Source organism: Dipodomys merriami, unplaced genomic scaffold (assembly GCF_024711535.1).
Source record: "Dipodomys merriami isolate MVZ:Mamm:240054 unplaced genomic scaffold, mDipMer1.0.p SCAF_22, whole genome shotgun sequence".
Lineage (NCBI taxonomy): Eukaryota > Metazoa > Chordata > Mammalia > Rodentia > Heteromyidae > Dipodomys > Dipodomys merriami.
Window position 1 is genome coordinate 2,038,923 of NW_027203604.1, and position 18,608 is coordinate 2,057,530.

Genomic DNA, 18,608 nt, shown 5'->3' on the forward strand with positions numbered 1-18,608 from the left:
ACACAGGACTTGTAAATTTTGTAAAATTGTCATGAAACTTTCCTGTCATTAGAAAAATAGAAGCTTCTTTGAGACAATTAATGAAAATTCTAATCTTACATATTTCCTTAAATTATGTGGCTTGCATACAACTCAACATGTGTAACTCTTATGGATGTACACAGTTTGGATTGCCTTTTCCGTACTGTTGCTATGGAGAATGAGACCAAGCATGAGATAAGACATGGGTATGTTGTGTTTCGGTTCTTAGGGTGCCATTATTATCCATGAAGTTTATGAAGAAGGTGCAGCATGTAAGGATGGAAGACTTTGGGCTGGAGACCAGATTTTAGAGGTACAGAATACTTGTTATTGACCTACAAAAATAATGGAGAAAGACAATGGGAATGTGTGTCTTCTTGGCTTTTTTGTTTCCCTCCCTCCATCTCTCCCTGCATCAATCTCTCTCTCCCTCCCTCCCTCCCTCCCTCCCCACCTCTATCATCCTTTTTTCCAACTTGCTCACCTGGTCCCTTGCCATCAGAGTCCTCTTTCTGTATAGGTGAATGGAATTGACTTGAGAAAAGCCACACATGATGAAGCGATCAATGTCCTGAGACAGACACCACAAAGAGTGCGGTTAACCCTCTACCGAGATGAGACCCCATACAAAGAGGAAGACGTGTGCGATGCCCTTACCATTGAGCTACAGAAGAAGCCTGGAAAAGGCCTGGGATTAAGTATTGTTGGTAAAAGGTATGACCAGAGAAGACAAACTTAGTGTGTGAAATCTTTATGGATGACTTACATTAATAGCAGTTAATAGCTGGTGTTGATTCACTCACTGAGGGGATCAGAAAAGACACTTATTTTTGAACTTTCTAAGTCAGAGTTTGAGAGATTTTTGAAGGTCTTCAATGATAAATCCATTTGAAAATTTCTGAGTGCCTCCTGTGTGCCAAAAAATACATTAGATTCTGAGCAACAAAGTTGAATAATAAGTGATACCTGAACTAAAAACAAAAAAAATCACATTCTGATGAATGGGAATTAAATATAGACTTTTAACAACTCAATCTGCTAATAACTAACTGAAATAAACTTTAGAGGAGCCACAAGGTGTAGGAGAAAGTACCAAGTGATCCTATTTTAGGGAAAATGTCCAAGAAAAAAAGTGCCTGAGTTGAGGCTGAAAGCGATAAATTGATAGTTGCTCTATTAAAGGAGATGGGGTCAACATAAAGTTGGGTGATAGTATGTATAAACGCAGTACGTACTTGTTTAAATATTTAAATTACTTGAAGAATGTTTATATGTAAGTAATACTAGCAAATACTAAGTTTCATAATCTTTTTTTTGTGGTACCATAAGCACATCATGATGATCATATACCAGATAATCAAATGAAGTCAGCACTCAATACAAAATAACTCAGGTCTGTGATGGCCCTAAGTTAATACCTGTATTCTTTAGGCATCAGTCACAATTTTCAAAGCAGAATATTTTTCTACTTGGTCAAAAATATATGAAGTTGTGAAGTATATGTTAGAATACCTTTTGGAATTAAACACTATAGCATGACCAAACCGGCACATGCTTACCTAGTTCTGCAACAACATTTCTTCTGCAACAACTAACAGACTTTTTTAAAGACAAATACTAACTTTTCATTAAAGCACAGAACTAATGTAGCATTGAATCACAATGGGAATTTGTCAGAAAAATTAGGCATTCCAATTTGGAATATGGTATTTGTATTCTGACTCTTCTGAAATGCGATACACTTAAAATGTTTGTTTTCCCATAATGGGTGGGTTAATCAGGGTACTATAAAAACTCCCAATAAACACATTTATAAGATCACTTCTTTGTTGCTTTGTATGTCCCTCCCCCATGGTATAACCCCTGCTTTCACTGTATTTGATGTTGTTGTAATTTGTGGAAGGGAAGGGAAAAAACAAATCGTTTAAATAGGGATACAGGTGGACCCATTGCAACAATGAGATGTACAAGTCGTTATGTCGAAAACAAACTTTACAACTTTGGGTGGGGAGGAGGGTTGGGGGAGGGGGTTGGGGGAGGATGAGATGGGAAGGGGAAACAAAGGAGGAGGCTACAATGCTTGATAAGAAATGTACTCATTATCTTGCCCGTGTAATTGTAACCCCTCTGTACAGTATTTTCACAATAAAAATAAAGTAAAATGAAAGGGCTGGGAAAGTGGCTCAGTGGTAGAGCACTTACCTTGCATGCCTGAGGCCCTGGGTTCAATTCCTCACCACCACATAAGCAAAAAGAAAAAAGCCGGAAGTAGCACTGTGGCTCAAGTTGTAGAGCGCTAGCCTTGAGCTGAAGAGCTGAGGGTCAGCGCCCAGGCCCAGAGTTCTGGCCCCACGACCGGACCCCCCCAAAAAAATAATAATAAAATAAAATAAAAACTCCCAATAAAAATCCCTGTTTGTCTGAGGAGAACAACATGTAAAGACGTCTAATCAACACATTTATTCCAAACGTGGGCAGGCCCAGGATCAGATGGTGTAATATGCCTTGTTTGCATGTATGTCCTTGTCAAGAATAGGTGATACAATTCATCTATTCACAGTTACTTCTATGTCTTTACAGGGGGTAGACAGGGTTGTTCGTTTTCAGTTTATGAAAAGATATAAATAAAGTTAGTGGTTGTTTATTTTAAATAAATCTATGAAAGTTAACTGTAAGGTTATAGTTCTGGTTTGAGATGCCTATCTGCTATTTATTTTTGATCATATAAATGGTCTACATAACCACAAGCCAATATTCTTTTCTGTCCTTATTGTGGTATGACAACAACAGATTTCGTACCAGTGATTGACTTGAAGTTACCATTTACTAGCCATACAGCCCATATACTGTGGTTAGAACTGGCCACTTCTGCTCACAGTGTATTTAATGAAGAAGTATTCTTAGGAAAGATCTTTTCCATCTGTTAAAGGCCATAGACATAAGCCTACACTTTATTATAAAGTATAGTCTTACGTTGCCAAAACATTGCTCAAAACAATAAAACTATTGGAAAAACACATCAGTTTTTCATTATAAGAGGTTGGCTTTTATTAAATAATCATTTCATGAAAGCTGAGAGAAAATGATAATGTTGAAACTTAAAATTGTTTTCAGAAATGACACTGGGGTGTTTGTGTCCGACATTGTCAAAGGAGGAATTGCAGATGCTGATGGAAGACTGATGCAGGGAGACCAGATACTGACTGTGAATGGAGAAGATGTCCGTAATGCCACTCAGGAAGCCGTTGCTGCTTTGCTAAAGGTAAAAATAAAATGCCAAAAACTATGTACTGGGAATAGGGCTCAAATGGTAGAGCCCTTGTCTGTCATGCATGAGACTCTGGGCTTAAACCTCAGTATAAGAGGGGAAGGAGTGGTGGAAGTGGGGTCTCTGGAAGGAAAGAAGGAGGGTGGGTAGGCAGGAAGGAAGGAAGGGAGGGAGGAAGGAAGGGAGGGAGGGAAGGAAGGAAGGAAGGAAGGAAGGAAGGAAGGAAGGAAGGAAGGAAGGAAGGAAGGAAGGAAATTTTATGGAAGAAGAAATTTATTATTTATTTATAATTTATTATTGAGCTACTATTTCAATCTATTTAAAGAGTCATCACCAAGTGTATTTATGGTACCATATTTCAATGACTAAATTCTAAATAGTAAATTTTTATAATAGTGGTAGTAGGAATTATAAACTGAGTATCTGGGGCTGGGAAGTTGGCTCAGTGGTAGAGTGCTTGCCTTGCATGCATGAGGCCCTGGGTTTGATTCCTCAGCACCACATAAGCAGAAAAAAGCCAGAAGTATGCTGTGGCTCAAGTGGTAGGGCACTAGCCTTGAGCTGAAGAGCTGAGGGACAGCGCCCAGGCCCAGAGTTCAGGCCCACGACCGGACCCAAAAAAAAAAAAGAAAAGAAAAGAAAAGAAAAACATATTCAAACCACAAAAATCTCACTATGTTCTTCCATATTTAATACTGGATTTATTTTTTGGACCTCGTTTAGATGAAGACTCACCTTCAGCATGACTACTTTTTGAAATAGGACTAAGCAAAAATTCTCAATATGGGAAGGTGATAGGAAGCAGGAAGGGCACCTGTGAAGATCATGTTTTCTGGACTTTCCTGTGTCAGCCCCTTCCTTAACTACCACCTAGTACAGCAGAGTTAACACCTTTATGAGTGATGATGAATAATGTGTAATGTAATAGAATGATTTTTTGTTTTATGATCCATAGAATGTTTACTCCCTCCCATATCCCGACAGGTCTTTCTGAGCTTATGTAAGTTTTATACCATGAAATGTATTTCCAAAATATAAATAATAAAGCCACCAACTCTGAAGGATAGAGATAAGTTATAAAGTACAAAATAGTCACCTAACTACAGAAAACCTGGGATTATAGACATATTTATTTCTTATTAGGGAATGTCCAGTTTCTAGACAGGATTTACCTTACTCTAAGTGAGTGCATGCATACACACAAACATTTCACACACACATAGACACATACTTTAATTAGGCAATGCTGTGTACTTGTGTTTTTAGCTTACCATTTTTGGACATGAAAAATTGTAATTTGATATTGACTAAAACACCTTCAACCTCAGCTAATGCCTATGTCCTAGATACTGGTTAACAGGAGCTCATGTGTTGGTTCTTTAGCTGTGATCAAGCTGTTGGTGTGTGATGTTAGAGGGAGTCTCTTAGTGGTTGGTTTCATGAGGTTAAGTTCCACATGACACTCTTGTTATTAACTCTATGGTTAGGAAAGGACCTGACATATGAATACATGTGTAGATTTACTTATTAATACATCATACATTTGCCAGTCATTCTTAAAGATTCCAGGTGTCAAAGTAATCAGAATTCTTTATGGAGGAATAACTTCCTTTTGGAGATAAAACCAATTGTTAGCTGTATAAGATTGATATTATATTAAAGAACTGGAGAAGAAAGTATTAAGATAGATAATTTTAAGATCAGTTAATCCAACCATTTTAAAAACCAGTTTGGCAGTAGATTAGAATCTTAGGTATTTGTGGTTGCATGTTTGGTTTTTCTCTTTTTTTTTTCTTGTTTTGGCTTAGTAATTCTCCAGTTAAAAATTGTACATAAAGCGGGCACTGGTGGCACACTCCTGTAATCCTAGGTACTCAGGATGCTGAGATCTGAGAATCACAGTTGGAAACCCAGCCTGGACAGAACAGTCCCCATGGGATTCCTGTTTCCAGTTAACCACTCAAAAACCAGAAGTGGCACTGTGGTTCCAGTGGTAGAGCACTAGCCTTGAGCACGAAGAGGCTCAGGAATGGCCCTGAATTCAGGTTCCACAACCAAGAAAAAAAGAAAAAGTTGTTCATAGTACCACAAGAGTGCTGGTAGATCACACCTGTAATCTTAGCCATTCAGGAGTCTGAAATTCCTGAAGGTTCTAATTTAACCAGCTCAGACAGAAAAGTGTGAGAATACAGTTCCAAAGCAACAAGCAAAAGTGGAGTTGTGGCCCAAGTGATAGGACTATCTGAATGAGCATAGCAACTGAGGAAGTTTGAGGTCCTAGTTTAAACTCTAGTTTAAACTCTAGTTTAAACTCTAGTACTGGCAAAAAAAAAAGGGGGGGCAGGGGAGGCATAACTAAACCTTGGCATACTTAATTTATGCACATATTTTTCATTGAAGGGTTATTTGCAATAATAGGAGAATTCAAAGCAATTGACAGATTCATAAACTTTGGTTTTCTTTGGGGGGGGTGAGGTCCAGTTGTGGGGCCTGAACTCTGGGCCTGGGCGCTGGTCCTCAGCTCTTCAGTTCAAGAGCGCTCTACCACTTGAGCCACAGTGCCACTTCTGGCTTTTTTTTTAATTTTCTGCTTATGTGGTGCTGAGGAATCGAACCCAGGGCCTCATTCATGCAAGGCAAGCGCTCTACACTGAGCCACCTTCCCAGCCCTTTGGTGTATATTTTAATGTGGCCTGACAAACATGTAGCTGCTTAGAATGATGTTCATAACAAGTACTAATATGAAAAAAATAGATTATCATTGGGGAAGATGTGACAAAAACTTTAATTTACTGTGTCAAACTGCTACATAAAATAAAATCTTAAAATTTTGTCACAATTATGAGGCCATTGTTGCAATTATCCTCCATTTCTATACTTCATTTCATTTTAATTATTTTGATAATAGTGAATGACTTTTATCCTGGTAATATTACCTTACATGGTTCTTTTCCCCTTAGAACATTAAAAGCAATGAATTGTAACCATATGAAAACAATCAGTGGTGAGTAATTAATATGTGGACTGGTTAGCCTCTGTCTTATACAAGTTGAAAACATGGCCTAGTCCAAGAAGAGTTTAGGTTTAGGGCCACTAATACCAGGAACCAACAAAACAAAATCCCATATCAGTCAAGTATTGGCCTTTAGAATTTGTTTCATGTCCAACACAGTTCAATACTATACTTCCCTTTAGGTATACAGTACTTCCCTCTATTAGATCAGCTTAGTAATGCGATAGCCTGATGTTTATCTTACTATTACTCTGTCCTGCATAATAATATTTACATATCACAGCATCCTATATTGCTTACATTTTTTTTTTTTTTGTCAGTCGTGGGGCTTGAGCTCTGGGCTTGAGCACTGTCCCTGCGCTCTTCAGCTCAAGGCAAGCGCTCTACTGCTTGAGCCACAGCACCACTTCTGGTTTTCTGGTGGTTTATTGGAGATAAGAGTCTCACAGACTTCCCTGCCCAGGCTGGCTTTGAACCACAATCTCAGATCTCAGCCTCCTGAGTAGTTAGGATTATAGGCATGAGCTACTGGCACCTGGCTTATTGCTTACATTTGAAAATATTAAGAATAACAAATGTATGAAGGCTGGACATCATTATGTTACCCAATTAGTAAATCATAGACTAAATTTAAACAAGTGAGTCTGACTGTAAAAGCTCAAGATCTCAAATACTGCACCATGCTACTTTCAGTTTTTGGCTACATGGAATTTCTTGCCTACCTGTGGTAAAGGATTTTAGTGAAATTGTACTGATATTATTTTGTATATTTAGCAATATTTAACTACCGTGTAGAAGTTTGCCAAGCTACAATATGGCAACAGAGGCTTTGCCCAGTTATTCAAGTACTTCATCTAATAAAGACAAAACAAATTGTGATGGTGCTTTTATTGTTTTTATTTATTTTTAAACCCTGAGTTATTCAGTTCTTTCAGCCTTTCTAAGTACATTTTGTAACAGATTGTTCCATTCTCAATTTCTCTTTACCTTGGTAGAAATAATCTCTAGAAATTATTGGCATACTCATACAGACACAGAGATTGCTTACTTTTAAAGTTCTTTAGAAAGCCATTTTCCACAAAGGATCAAAGGTATCCTTTACTACAGAAATTCCAAAAGAAAGATGCCTTAAAAAGCTTAGCCTATTCCTAGCTACTCAGAAGGCTAAGATGAGAATCATGGCTGAAAGCCAAGCCAGGCTGACAAATCCATGAAACTCTTATCTCCAACTGACTACCAAAAATCCAGAAGTGGAGCTGTGGCTAAAGTAGTAGAGCACCAGATTTCAGTGAAGAAAACAAGGGAGAGTGCTTGGCCCCAAACTGGCACAGACTTACACAAATAATAGCTCAAACTCAAAGAGTTGAATGTTTTCTTAAAGGTGATTATGAATTTTATTCAATCATTTCTGTAAAACCACCACTCCACAGTGTTCCTTAGGCACAGTGACCCTGGAAGTTGGTAGAATGAAAGCTGGCCCATTTCATTCAGAGAGGAGGCCTTCTCAAAGTAGCCAGGTGAGTAGCTATTATTAACTTGTTTCATTATCACCATTTGTTTCTTGTTACCTAATGCTGAAGTTTCTATGTTTTAATATTTACATGATTTGTTTAAATTTAGAGATTCGCTTGAGTGAAATTGTGAAAAGTCCCTAAATTTTAAGTAGGTTATAACCAACTTCATTTAGTTTCAATTTACTTATGACATTGGAAAAATTGTTCCTTAACAAGAAAAACAAAACCAGTGACAAGTAAATTTAAATTGGACTTCAAATTATCCATTGCCACTGTTGTGAAGCAGTGTTTCTGTCTAGACACAATAATACAATTGGATTCAGATATAAATGATACTTAGGGGGAATTATCTCCTAACTTTTCTGAAAGAATTCTGTGTTTGTAGGTGAGTGAAGGCAGCCTGTCATCTTTCACTGTTCCTCTGCCTGGAATAAGTACATCAGAGACACCAGAAAGTAGCTCAAAGAAGAATGCATGTAAGCTTGCTATACTATTTTTCAAGATTGCTTCAGTATTTGCAGTATGCCTTACTTGTCTGAATTTTGGCTGTCAACAGGATTCCTCCAACACACACACACACACTCTCTCTCTCTCTCTCTCTCTCTCTCTCTCTCTCTCTCTCTCTCTCTCTCTCTCTCTCTCTCTCTGTCTCTGTCTCTGTCTCTGTCTCTGTCTCTGTCTCTGTCTCTCTCTCTCTCTCTCTCTCTCTCTCTCTCTCTCTCTCTCTCTCCTCCATGTCCTAATATACTAGGTATAAAAGCTTGTATTCACCAAAAATCTGAGCAATCTACAGTTGTGCCTACAAACATTATCATCAAGTTTCTGTCGTATTTTTCTTACCAAGCAAATTGATTTATTTTATTACTTTTCTTTGTTTAGTGTAATTGCCAATAAATCAAAAAATGCCATTAGTTGAAAATTTGAGAAAATGAATGCATCCTCTTGTGTTTTAATTACATGAAACCAAGATGCAGAAGGTGTTTTGGCTTAGTTGCATAGGTTTAGAGATGTTCAAATAGAAGAAGCTAACCATATGGCAGTGTTTGCAGTGTGACTAATATTGCAGAAATTTAGGCACTGAAGTCTATGGGTTGTTTCAATGCATCCATGACTTTATTCCTCTCAGCTGCACCCATATCTTTCCATTCAGAGCACATTCTGTCCTTGACTCATTCTAAGTGGATTATAAAGTTATATAATCAATACTTAAAATGAGAAGAAATGAGATGGCCTGTAAAACTGGAGAAGTACGTGACAGAGATCTAATCATGTGTATTGTTGGTAACAATTCTTCCTTTTAAAAATAAAAACAAAAGATGGTATATGTTTAATCCCATCTACCTCCATGTATTTACTAAAATTTTAATGATAAAAAATGCTTTCATAATTATATTTTATCTTCTTTGCCTTTACAGCAGCATCTGAAATACAGGGATTAAGAACAGTTGAAATAAAAAAGGTAAGCTGGTATCTTCCATGACATCTTGTTTTGTATTTTCCTATTAACAATCTTACTGTTTTATAGTACTCATCTGAAAAACTACATATGCTGATTATATACTGTGGAAATTGTACAATGTAATCTTTGCTGAATTTCCTAGGCATGATAGCACATTTGAAAGCTCACTTTGTGTGTATGTATATAGATATAGATATAGATATATAAAACATATATACACAGGGAATATATATGTTATACATACATTCAGTGATTTATATAATGTATATTATATATTACCAAAAATAATATTAAATGCACTTGAACTAATTCCCTTGCCTTTCACGTCTCATATTGGTCAATAAGCTTTGACTTCAACATGCATTTTCCAGTTCTTCTCAAACAATTCCACAAAAGCCATGTACAAGGGGGAAACTGAAAGAGGCTATGAGTTATTGAGCCTTTACTGTGTCCTGAGCAATCTTCCAGAGACTGCACATTATGATGCACTGATCAGCTCACTGCAGCTCTCTCAGATGCTCTTTTACCTCTGTTTTATAAAGGAGAAACAGTAGCTGATGGGGAAGAGTGGATATTTGTAAGTGGAGCTTCTGGATTTGAGCACAGGCTTCTCTGATTCTCAAACATGGGGTCTTTCTCACTTCACAAGTTCATTTTCTTTTCATCAGACCCACAGTATGATTGCTTTTTCTTGTGTCCTGATTGTTTTTGCTTCCTGAACAGATATTTACCTTCCTAAATCATACAAAGAACCTGTGTCAAATAAAAAAATTCTTTTATAAATTAGTTAGGGTGTTTTTAGCTGCATTTTCTACTCTCCCATCTAGAAGATCAGAATGGATGATGGATTATTATTGTGCCAAAGAGTAAACAGAATGTCAGTTAAAAATACCACTTTGACCAAAATCTATGTTTTTCATGCAGGGGCCTACTGATTCACTGGGGATCAGCATTGCTGGAGGAGTGGGCAGCCCTCTAGGGGATGTTCCAATATTTATTGCAATGATGCACCCAAACGGTGTGGCAGCTCAGACGCAAAAGCTCAGAGTAAGTTTTTCCAATAATCATGGTAGCCTAACAAATGGAGTGAACTTGGTTTTCTAAACCCTTTCACTCTGGAAAACTTGCTGCAAGGCAGTTTCAAATTTGAATATCTCTTTTTATGTCAGCTAATTAAGACACACCAGGACTTGCTTTAAGTAAAGGATAAAGAATATTAAGAAAAAAGAAGAGAAAATGGTGTTTAATGCAAATTTGAAAGTAAATGAAATGAGGAAGTTTGTAATTGATTCAGTATATTTTTGTTATATGCTTAAAATTCATTGGAGCCACTAGGGGAGTAGGGAAAGAGAAAGTGATACAGAAGGTTATTCTAATTAAAATGTAATTATATACAAGTCTGCAATTGAAAAAAAAATCTGTGAAACCAGTTTAATGAAAATAAAGTATTTCAGACAACTCGATGAAGTGAAACTTTTTCATTGGCTTAAATTCTGACTTTATTAAGTTGAAAAGTATCATTTATTTTCATTTGATTACAAATGCTGCCGAAGCTTAATGTAAACATGACTTCGAATCTTGTAAAACTACTCAAAACTTGCTTCAAGGCAGAGAGATTCCACAGAGCTGGAGTAATACGATGGAACTCATGCTAACTGCCCAGCTTCAGTCATATAATCATTGTTTTAAACTACCCAGTCTTCTTAAAGTAGAATCCCCACAGCCTTCTACCTCAAGTGAGGTCTCCAAACATGACTATTTTACTTTAAATGTCCTCTAGGTTGAATATGAGTCAGTGTCTTTTGATTTCTAAATTTATGGCTGACTCTTAAAAACTGATTGAACACATGCCACAGGGGTCGACACACTTTTCTGTAAGGACAGATAGTGACTGTTTGGCTCCGTGGGACAACCATATACTCTGTTAGTCTGTTGCAACTGCTCAGCTTTGACTTGTGAAATAGACAAATAAACACAGCTGTCTTCCAACCAGGCTTCTATTAACCAAAGAAGGCAGTAGGCCAGATTTTACCTATGTATCTTAATTTGCCAGCCCCTAACTTATGGTCACATCTAACAATTATAGTGACAATATGCAGGTAAATTCTGCTTTCCAAATAACACTGATATTTTATTATTTTAATAGAAATGGTAACTTACCTAGGAGAGACTGGAAGATAATTTTACCCTCTCCCATCCTGAAAACTAGAAATCTTTTATGCACCACTTCTTTTTTGTGGCTCTCTCTTAGACTTCTTGGTCTTCGGAGTTGCTGGTGGCAGTTGAAATGTGTTGTGAGCAGAAGAGAAGGAAATGCCACTCTAGTGTCAGAGTCCCACTCTGAGTTAGCAGATGCCTATTTCTTTCTTTCTATCTCTCTCTCTTACAGGTTGGTGATCGGATTGTCACTATATGTGGGACATCCACAGAAGGAATGACTCACACTCAAGCAGTCAGTTTACTGAAAAATGCCTCAGGCTCCATTGAAGTACAGGTAAAGTTTTAATCCCAAGCACTGTTCAGAATACAGGTTACTTGAGGATACATGAGCTTTGATCTTCAAGCAGTAAAACATATTCAGTCTCCTGCTATTATTTATTGAATAGATTCCTTGCGCATAAATGATTAGAGCTACAAAAATATGTATGATACATGTTCAGTAACATTTTTATCCTGATGTATTTACTGTTTCATACATTTTTATGTCTAAAGTGGAGAAACATAGGCCTTAGCAGTGAATGATTAATTGCTGCAATTGTAAAGATTGTGAATGAGTAGCTTATAATTAAAGATCTTTAAAAAAAAAAGTAATTGCACATGAGACCATGTTTTAAATCCATCTAAGAACCCTGTAGAATTGGATTAAAATATGTTTACTGTCTGCACAGTTACACACCCTCTGAAGCTTGTGAAATTTCTTTCTCAAAAGTTATATTTTAATCATTCCTGGTATTAAGTAGACAGGTAAATACACATCTTAGTTCAAATACTGTTTTGGAGAGAATGGCTGGTATCGCCCTAACCATATGCACATGAGGTTTTTCCTTTACCCTTTCCCTGTGTGCAGGTGGTTGCTGGAGGCGATGTGAGCGTGGTCACAGGGCATCAGCAGGAGCCTGTCAATTCAAGTCTTTCTTTCACTGGACTCACGTCAAGCAGTATATTTCAGGATGATTTAGGGTGAGCTCAGATTTTATGATCAGTATATTATCATCTATTATTTCTGAGTCACATCTTCCTGACTGACAGTTGCATTCTAGCACTCATATAAAGGTAAAACAATAGGAGATGAAGTATGAAATATAAAAGCCAAGAGCTTGTAACTGTCTGATAACCATAACATGTATTTAGCTAATCCAAAATACATAGGTACGTGCAGATAGGCTTTTTCATATTCTACTCTCCTTCCCACATTCACAGCTCTGGTTTTTGGAGAGAACGTTTTACCCTCACACCACCCTGCGTGACATAGAATAACTCAAATTCATACTTTAATTTTTTCCCAGCATTGTAATTAAATTATTCATTTAATGAAATGTTATCCTTTTGATTGGAAGTATTCATTATATGGATAACAACCCTGAGTATAAAAAGCATTAGAAAATAGGAAGAATGAAGAGAAGCATATGAGAATTTTATAATTTGATGAAGCTTTTACTATGCTTGCCATTGATTTTTCTCTCTGACCTTGGGATGCTTGCATTTATGACTTTTTTTGTTATAGTCTTCTGAACTTTAGCCCTCTTTAAATAAACTGGGTAAAGAAAGATCTTTCTGGGCCATGAGAAATATGCTGTATGTTAGTTTAAGGCAACTAAAAATGAGTAATGTAATTACTAAGTAAGATCATATTAGATTATGTAAATTTCAAATACTGACAATTTAAGCAGCACCCAATTACCCATAATATACTCCTTAGCAGTAATGTAGAAATGTCTGCTAGCTCTAGGGAGATGTCAGATACTGTGCAATTCACAGGTTCATTTATATGTATGCATATAGGTGTGAGTATATGTAAGTATATACATATATGGGATTATAATATACTTTGATTTCCAAACCTCTTTTTACCTACCCTTTCTTCTAGACCTCCGCAGTGTAAATCTATTAGCCTAGACCGAGGACCAGATGGCTTAGGCTTCAGCATAGTAGGAGGATATGGCAGCCCTCATGGAGACTTACCCATTTATGTTAAAACTGTGTTTGCAAAGGTGAGCTTGCAAATTTTAACCATTATCTTCCCTGTTAAACATTCATTAACAGTGGTCAGCAGCTGGCTTGTTAGCTTATGCCTGATGTAATGCCAGTTGATCTTTTGCTTTCTAAACTCCCTACAGGATCAAGTCATTGAATATTTATGTCCAGTTTGAGGTTTAGTTATGTTTAAAAGAAAATAGACTCAAATTGAAGCTCCACAGACACTTCTAGCAACATGTGTAAAAGTATTAATGAACTGAAATAGTAAATCTGTTCTTTCATTTTGTTAACAAGTTATACATGATTGTCTTTTGGAAAATAGAACTTTTAAAATATGTACATTGTAAAGCAATAGCATTTTGTTTCTTCTACATTTTCTGTGAGTATGAAGTAGTCAAGAGAAGCTGGACATTGTGGCTCACGCCTATAATCTTAGCTACTCACAGGCTGAGATCAGAAAGATGGCCATTCAAGGCTCTCACAGGCTGGAAAGAATAAGTTTACAAGAATATATTTCAGCATAGTAATCTGGGTGTTGGTAGTGTGCATCTCAGCTACAGTGAGAAATGTGGATTGTAGTCCAGACCAGCTTGGACAAGAAAATAAAAATAACAGGTTCAAAAAGGGCCCGTGGCATGCTCATTGGTAGAGAACCTGCCTAACAAGACCTTGGTATGGTACAAGAAGTAAAAAAAAACCACATATATACATATATATATATACACACATACATAACTACATAGTTAATACATAAATAAACAGGAAAATAAATAAATAAATTAATAAATAAATAAAATAAATTAATAAATAAACAGGAAAACATACAACAAAGGGGCCCATCAGCTGCACTGGACATAGATGAAAATGAACTAAACCCAAAGACAGTGATGGGAAGGGAGGAATGAGAAGGAAAGAGGGAACAGCTTATACTAAGCAAAAGGAAAAAAATGTAAATATCACCTGATATGGAAGAAATAATTGTATTGTCAAAGCTCATAGAATTCACAAACGTTATGGACCATAATAAAGACAATTTGCCTTGTGAAGGTTAAAATGTGTTTGTGACTTTAACTATCACTATTCCACAATACTGTGAAATATGTGAAATTTATGTAATCAACTAATTTCAATTGAAAAGAAAAGTGAGAGAAGGGGTGGTTAGGAGTGATGGGCAACAATGTTATCACTTTGTATTCATATGCTGTTTTGTAGAATGGGAACTTCTTTGTACAACCACTTAAACATAATAGAAAAATTTTTTAAATATAAAAATACATAAAATGCAGAACACTTATCTTACAAGTTTCATTTCATTGGATATAGGAGAAAAATACTAATAAATATAGTATCCAGAAGCTCTATAATCTATAATATATCAGCTATTTTCAAGAGATTTCATGCTAAAATAAACATTTATATATACTTATAATCATCTAGTTATATAGTAACTTAATCCATCATAAGAATGTTTAGAATTTTTTAAAAATGTTTAGAATAAAGTTATAATAACACTAAAGATGTTACTAAAATAATCTCAACCCATGTAAATGATATGCTGTTGACATGTATTTTAGGAGCTACAAAATTGAACAATATTTCCTGAAGAAGAAAATCTAGAATCTCAAAATTTGATAGTATCAGAAAACAAACTTAGCCAGGTACTAGTGGCTCATGCTTGTAATCCTAGTCACTCAATAGGCTGAGAGCTGAGGACCACAGTTCAAAGCCAGCCTAAGCAAGAAAGTCTGTGAGACTCTTATTTCCAATAAACTACTCAAAAAAGCTGGAAGTGGTGCTGTGGCTCAAATGATAGAGCACTAGCCTTGAGCAAAAAAAGCTCTGGGACAGAGTCCAGGCCCAGAGGTCAAGCCCTGGATTGGCAAAAAACAACAACAACAACAACAAAAAACCCAACACTTTATGTCAAACCTGGTTAAAGATTCAAAACATTAGTACTGTACAAACAAATCAATAATTTGAATTTTTTAATCAGTAGAAGTTTCATTCTATTATTCTGGAAAAAATAGTTCTGTTTTCAACCAATTTAAAGTGTTAATGCTTAAATCAAGCTGGCTGTAGGCTTAATTTATGAAAATTTTAACAAGCTATTGGAATGTCAAAAATGCAAGCAGCATTCGCCGGTAGTAAGAGTCAAGCAGTTCTTTTCCTCAGCCTAGGAACAGTTTATTTAAGGAATAGTAGTTAGAACATATTTTAGGAATTGCATTATTATATACTACTCATTAATTTTTCTGTATTCTTAATCCTATATTTAATTGCATAATTATCTTCTGTAAGTATGCCTTAAGAGAGTAAAGTCTGTGTTAATCTTTGTGTCCATAGAAATACGCAGTAACTGGTTTGGGTATTCACTTTGCTTAGAGCTACACTTCCAGCCCCAGTGATGGGTTTGAAAATCATCTCTTGTGTCTTATCCTGGCCTGGTTGACATTCACTATGGCTTTATGTTTCTGTAAACCTTTGAGGGTTGTAACCCTCATGCTTTGTCTTAGGAAACTGCTTTTGTTCATACTTAATCATTTGACTTTCTGTAAGTCTTCTTTACAAGGTAGAAAATCTGGATGCTATGAAATCATTCCTGTTAGGAAATTCTTAAATATTCTGTATTAATTTGAGTTTCTACCAACTAATGTTTTAATCCCCCCCAATCCAGCTAATATTCTGACTGCTTAATTATCTCCCAAATCGAAATCTCTGCTTAAAACCATTTAGAAACCAGGCACAGACAGCTTCCTGTAATTCTATTTACTTAAGAGGCTGAGATCTGAAGATTGTGGTTTGAAACTAACCCAGGAAGCAGGGTCTATGAGTCTTTTGCCTCCAATAACCAGCAAAAAGCTGAAAGTGGAGCTGTAGCTCAAATGGTAGAAGCACCAACCTCAAATGCAAAAGCTAAGGGACAACACCCAGGCCCCGAGTTCAAGTTCCAGTACTGGCACCAAAATAATAAATAAATAAACAAACAAACAAAAGTAAGGCTTCTTTTATGCATGTTCATTATTGCTTAGTAGCTATGGAGTACCAGAATGTTATATATGCATGAAAGCAATTTACATAAATATATATATATATATATTGTGTGTGTGTGTGTGTGTGTGTGTGTGTGTGTGTGTGTGTGTGTGTGTTAAGTGTAGCTGTAATTCTGCATACAAGTCTGCTTTATAATTGCAGGGAGCAGCCTCTGAAGATGGCCGTCTAAAAAGAGGTGATCAGATCATTGCTGTCAATGGGCAGAGTCTAGAAGGGGTAACCCATGAAGAAGCTGTGGCCATCCTTAAACGGACAAAGGGCACTGTCACATTGATGGTACTTTCCTGAATTGACTACCACAACTGAACCAATCCAACACATTTGTCACCTCCCACTGTTAGGGGACTGGTGCTGGTCTTTTTTTTTTTTGTGTGACCATACTGTACAGAGGGGTTACAATTACATGGGCAAGATAATGCATACATTTCTTATTGTAGATGATATTTCTTATGCTTTAGTCATGGGCCTTCAAAATAGTAGAGGAAAAAAATAATAAGGTTGTTTTCCAAGTATGGAAATAGTTACTCCACTGATAACTCAAAGTCATTTTTCTTTTCTCCTTGCTTCCTGTGAAGCTAAGCTCAAAGAAAGGAATTGTTGCATAGGTTTTCCATTAAAGCTATTGCTTTGTATTTACATGTACATAAATTATTGTGTGCTCATCTTGGTAGTAGAGAGAGAAAAGGTAATTCTAAAGCTAGCTAAGAGAAGTGGCTATTAGGATGAGAAATGAAAACAATGGGGAAAATGTTGGGTAGTTTTATAAAAATGCCTCAATTTGGCAATCCAACTATCTTCCTTACTGCAAACTTTAAAAATCATATTCAAAAATTCAAATGCCCTTTTATCAGCTTTAAGTATTGCCTGTTACAAAAAATTACTTCTCCCTACTTCTGACACACTTCTTTTCTGCTAAAATTAGTTTCTATGATTGAAGGACTGGTGAATATATGAACTTTTCCTAATTTTGTCTAGAAAAAAATATTTAATTTACAAGTGGATGTTTATTTTTGTTTTTTAACCTGTTATAAAGTATTTTCATACTGCTGTAAGTAAATGAAGATGCTACTCCATGTTGACAATGGGTTTTCTAGAAAGTAAGGATGCTAAACATGGAGGAACATGGGAGCCAAGATCTTGGAGTGCTGATGTTAACAACTGAGATAACCCTGAAAATGTGTTCATATGTTGTGTAATTGTTTTTCAATTAGTATTGATCTTAATGACAGACGAAAAAACAATGTGTTAGTTATTACTTTGGTTGTATGTGATTAGTGAGTTGATAGAAAAATGAACAGAATTAACATAACTTCATTTGATTGCCTTATATTAACGTTTATAATACAATAGTTTAAGACTAAGAGAGACAGATGGAGCTGTTTATTGAGACAACTGGCAAGATATTATCATGTGTTCATTCCCATTTTAGAGCGTGAAACTCCTACATTAGAATATATAAAGTTGCTTTAAATATTATCTATATTTGTAACAGAAGTAGTGTACAGATATTTTATTACAGCATTTTTGTGTAAATGCAGGATTAAATTCAATAAATAAGTTTCAGTGCACACAAATTGGAGCCTTTTTTATTCCTTCCATTTTTGCTTGGGGAAAAGCTTTATAATATTGTTTAATGTTTTTTTTGTTTAAAATTGCTTTTCATCGTATCTAACCATAGATGAAATTAGAAGAATTTGGGGTTATTCAAAAAAGCTCAATTTTTTTCCCTTCCACAGAGTTTTCTAACAGCAAAGATTTAAACACTTCCTGTAAAATAATGGAAGATTATATTGTAGGAGACACATGGTATATTTTTCTGTGTTGCTATTAATGCAGTAATAATCAAATCATTCTGAGGCTGGTAAGGAGCAAAGGTAAATCAGATGGAAAAAGCATAATAAATATATCACTCCTCATATGAACAGATATGAATCTCTATCATAGTACATAATATATATTAATGTATTCATATGTGATACTTATCAAAGTTACCAAATATGTGATGTATCCTGTATACTTAAATGTGAATATATGTGATATATATGAATGTGATTATATATGTGACATATTCATATATAAGACAAT

At 35.8% G+C, this 18,608-nt stretch overlaps 1 protein-coding gene across 12 annotated transcripts in view; it reads left to right on the top strand.

The window, feature by feature from the left end:
• Nucleotides 1-18,081, top strand: part of Mpdz (multiple PDZ domain crumbs cell polarity complex component) — a 164,170-nt gene extending 146,089 nt beyond the window's left edge. For all 12 annotated transcript variants that reach the window (XM_070033169.1, XM_070033165.1, XM_070033173.1 and 9 more), the window contains 11 exons: nt 251-334; nt 542-735; nt 3,136-3,283; nt 7,733-7,819; nt 8,202-8,292; nt 9,232-9,275; nt 10,200-10,322; nt 11,665-11,769; nt 12,343-12,455; nt 13,363-13,486; nt 16,665-18,081. In XM_070033169.1, coding sequence (XP_069889270.1) covers nt 251-334; nt 542-735; nt 3,136-3,283; nt 7,733-7,819; nt 8,202-8,292; nt 9,232-9,275; nt 10,200-10,322; nt 11,665-11,769; nt 12,343-12,455; nt 13,363-13,486; nt 16,665-16,811 — 1,260 coding nt within the window. In that variant the 3' untranslated portion in view covers nt 16,812-18,081. The remainder of the gene's footprint in view (nt 1-250; nt 335-541; nt 736-3,135; nt 3,284-7,732; nt 7,820-8,201; nt 8,293-9,231; nt 9,276-10,199; nt 10,323-11,664; nt 11,770-12,342; nt 12,456-13,362; nt 13,487-16,664) is intronic.
• Nucleotides 18,082-18,608: the final 527 nt, after the last annotated feature.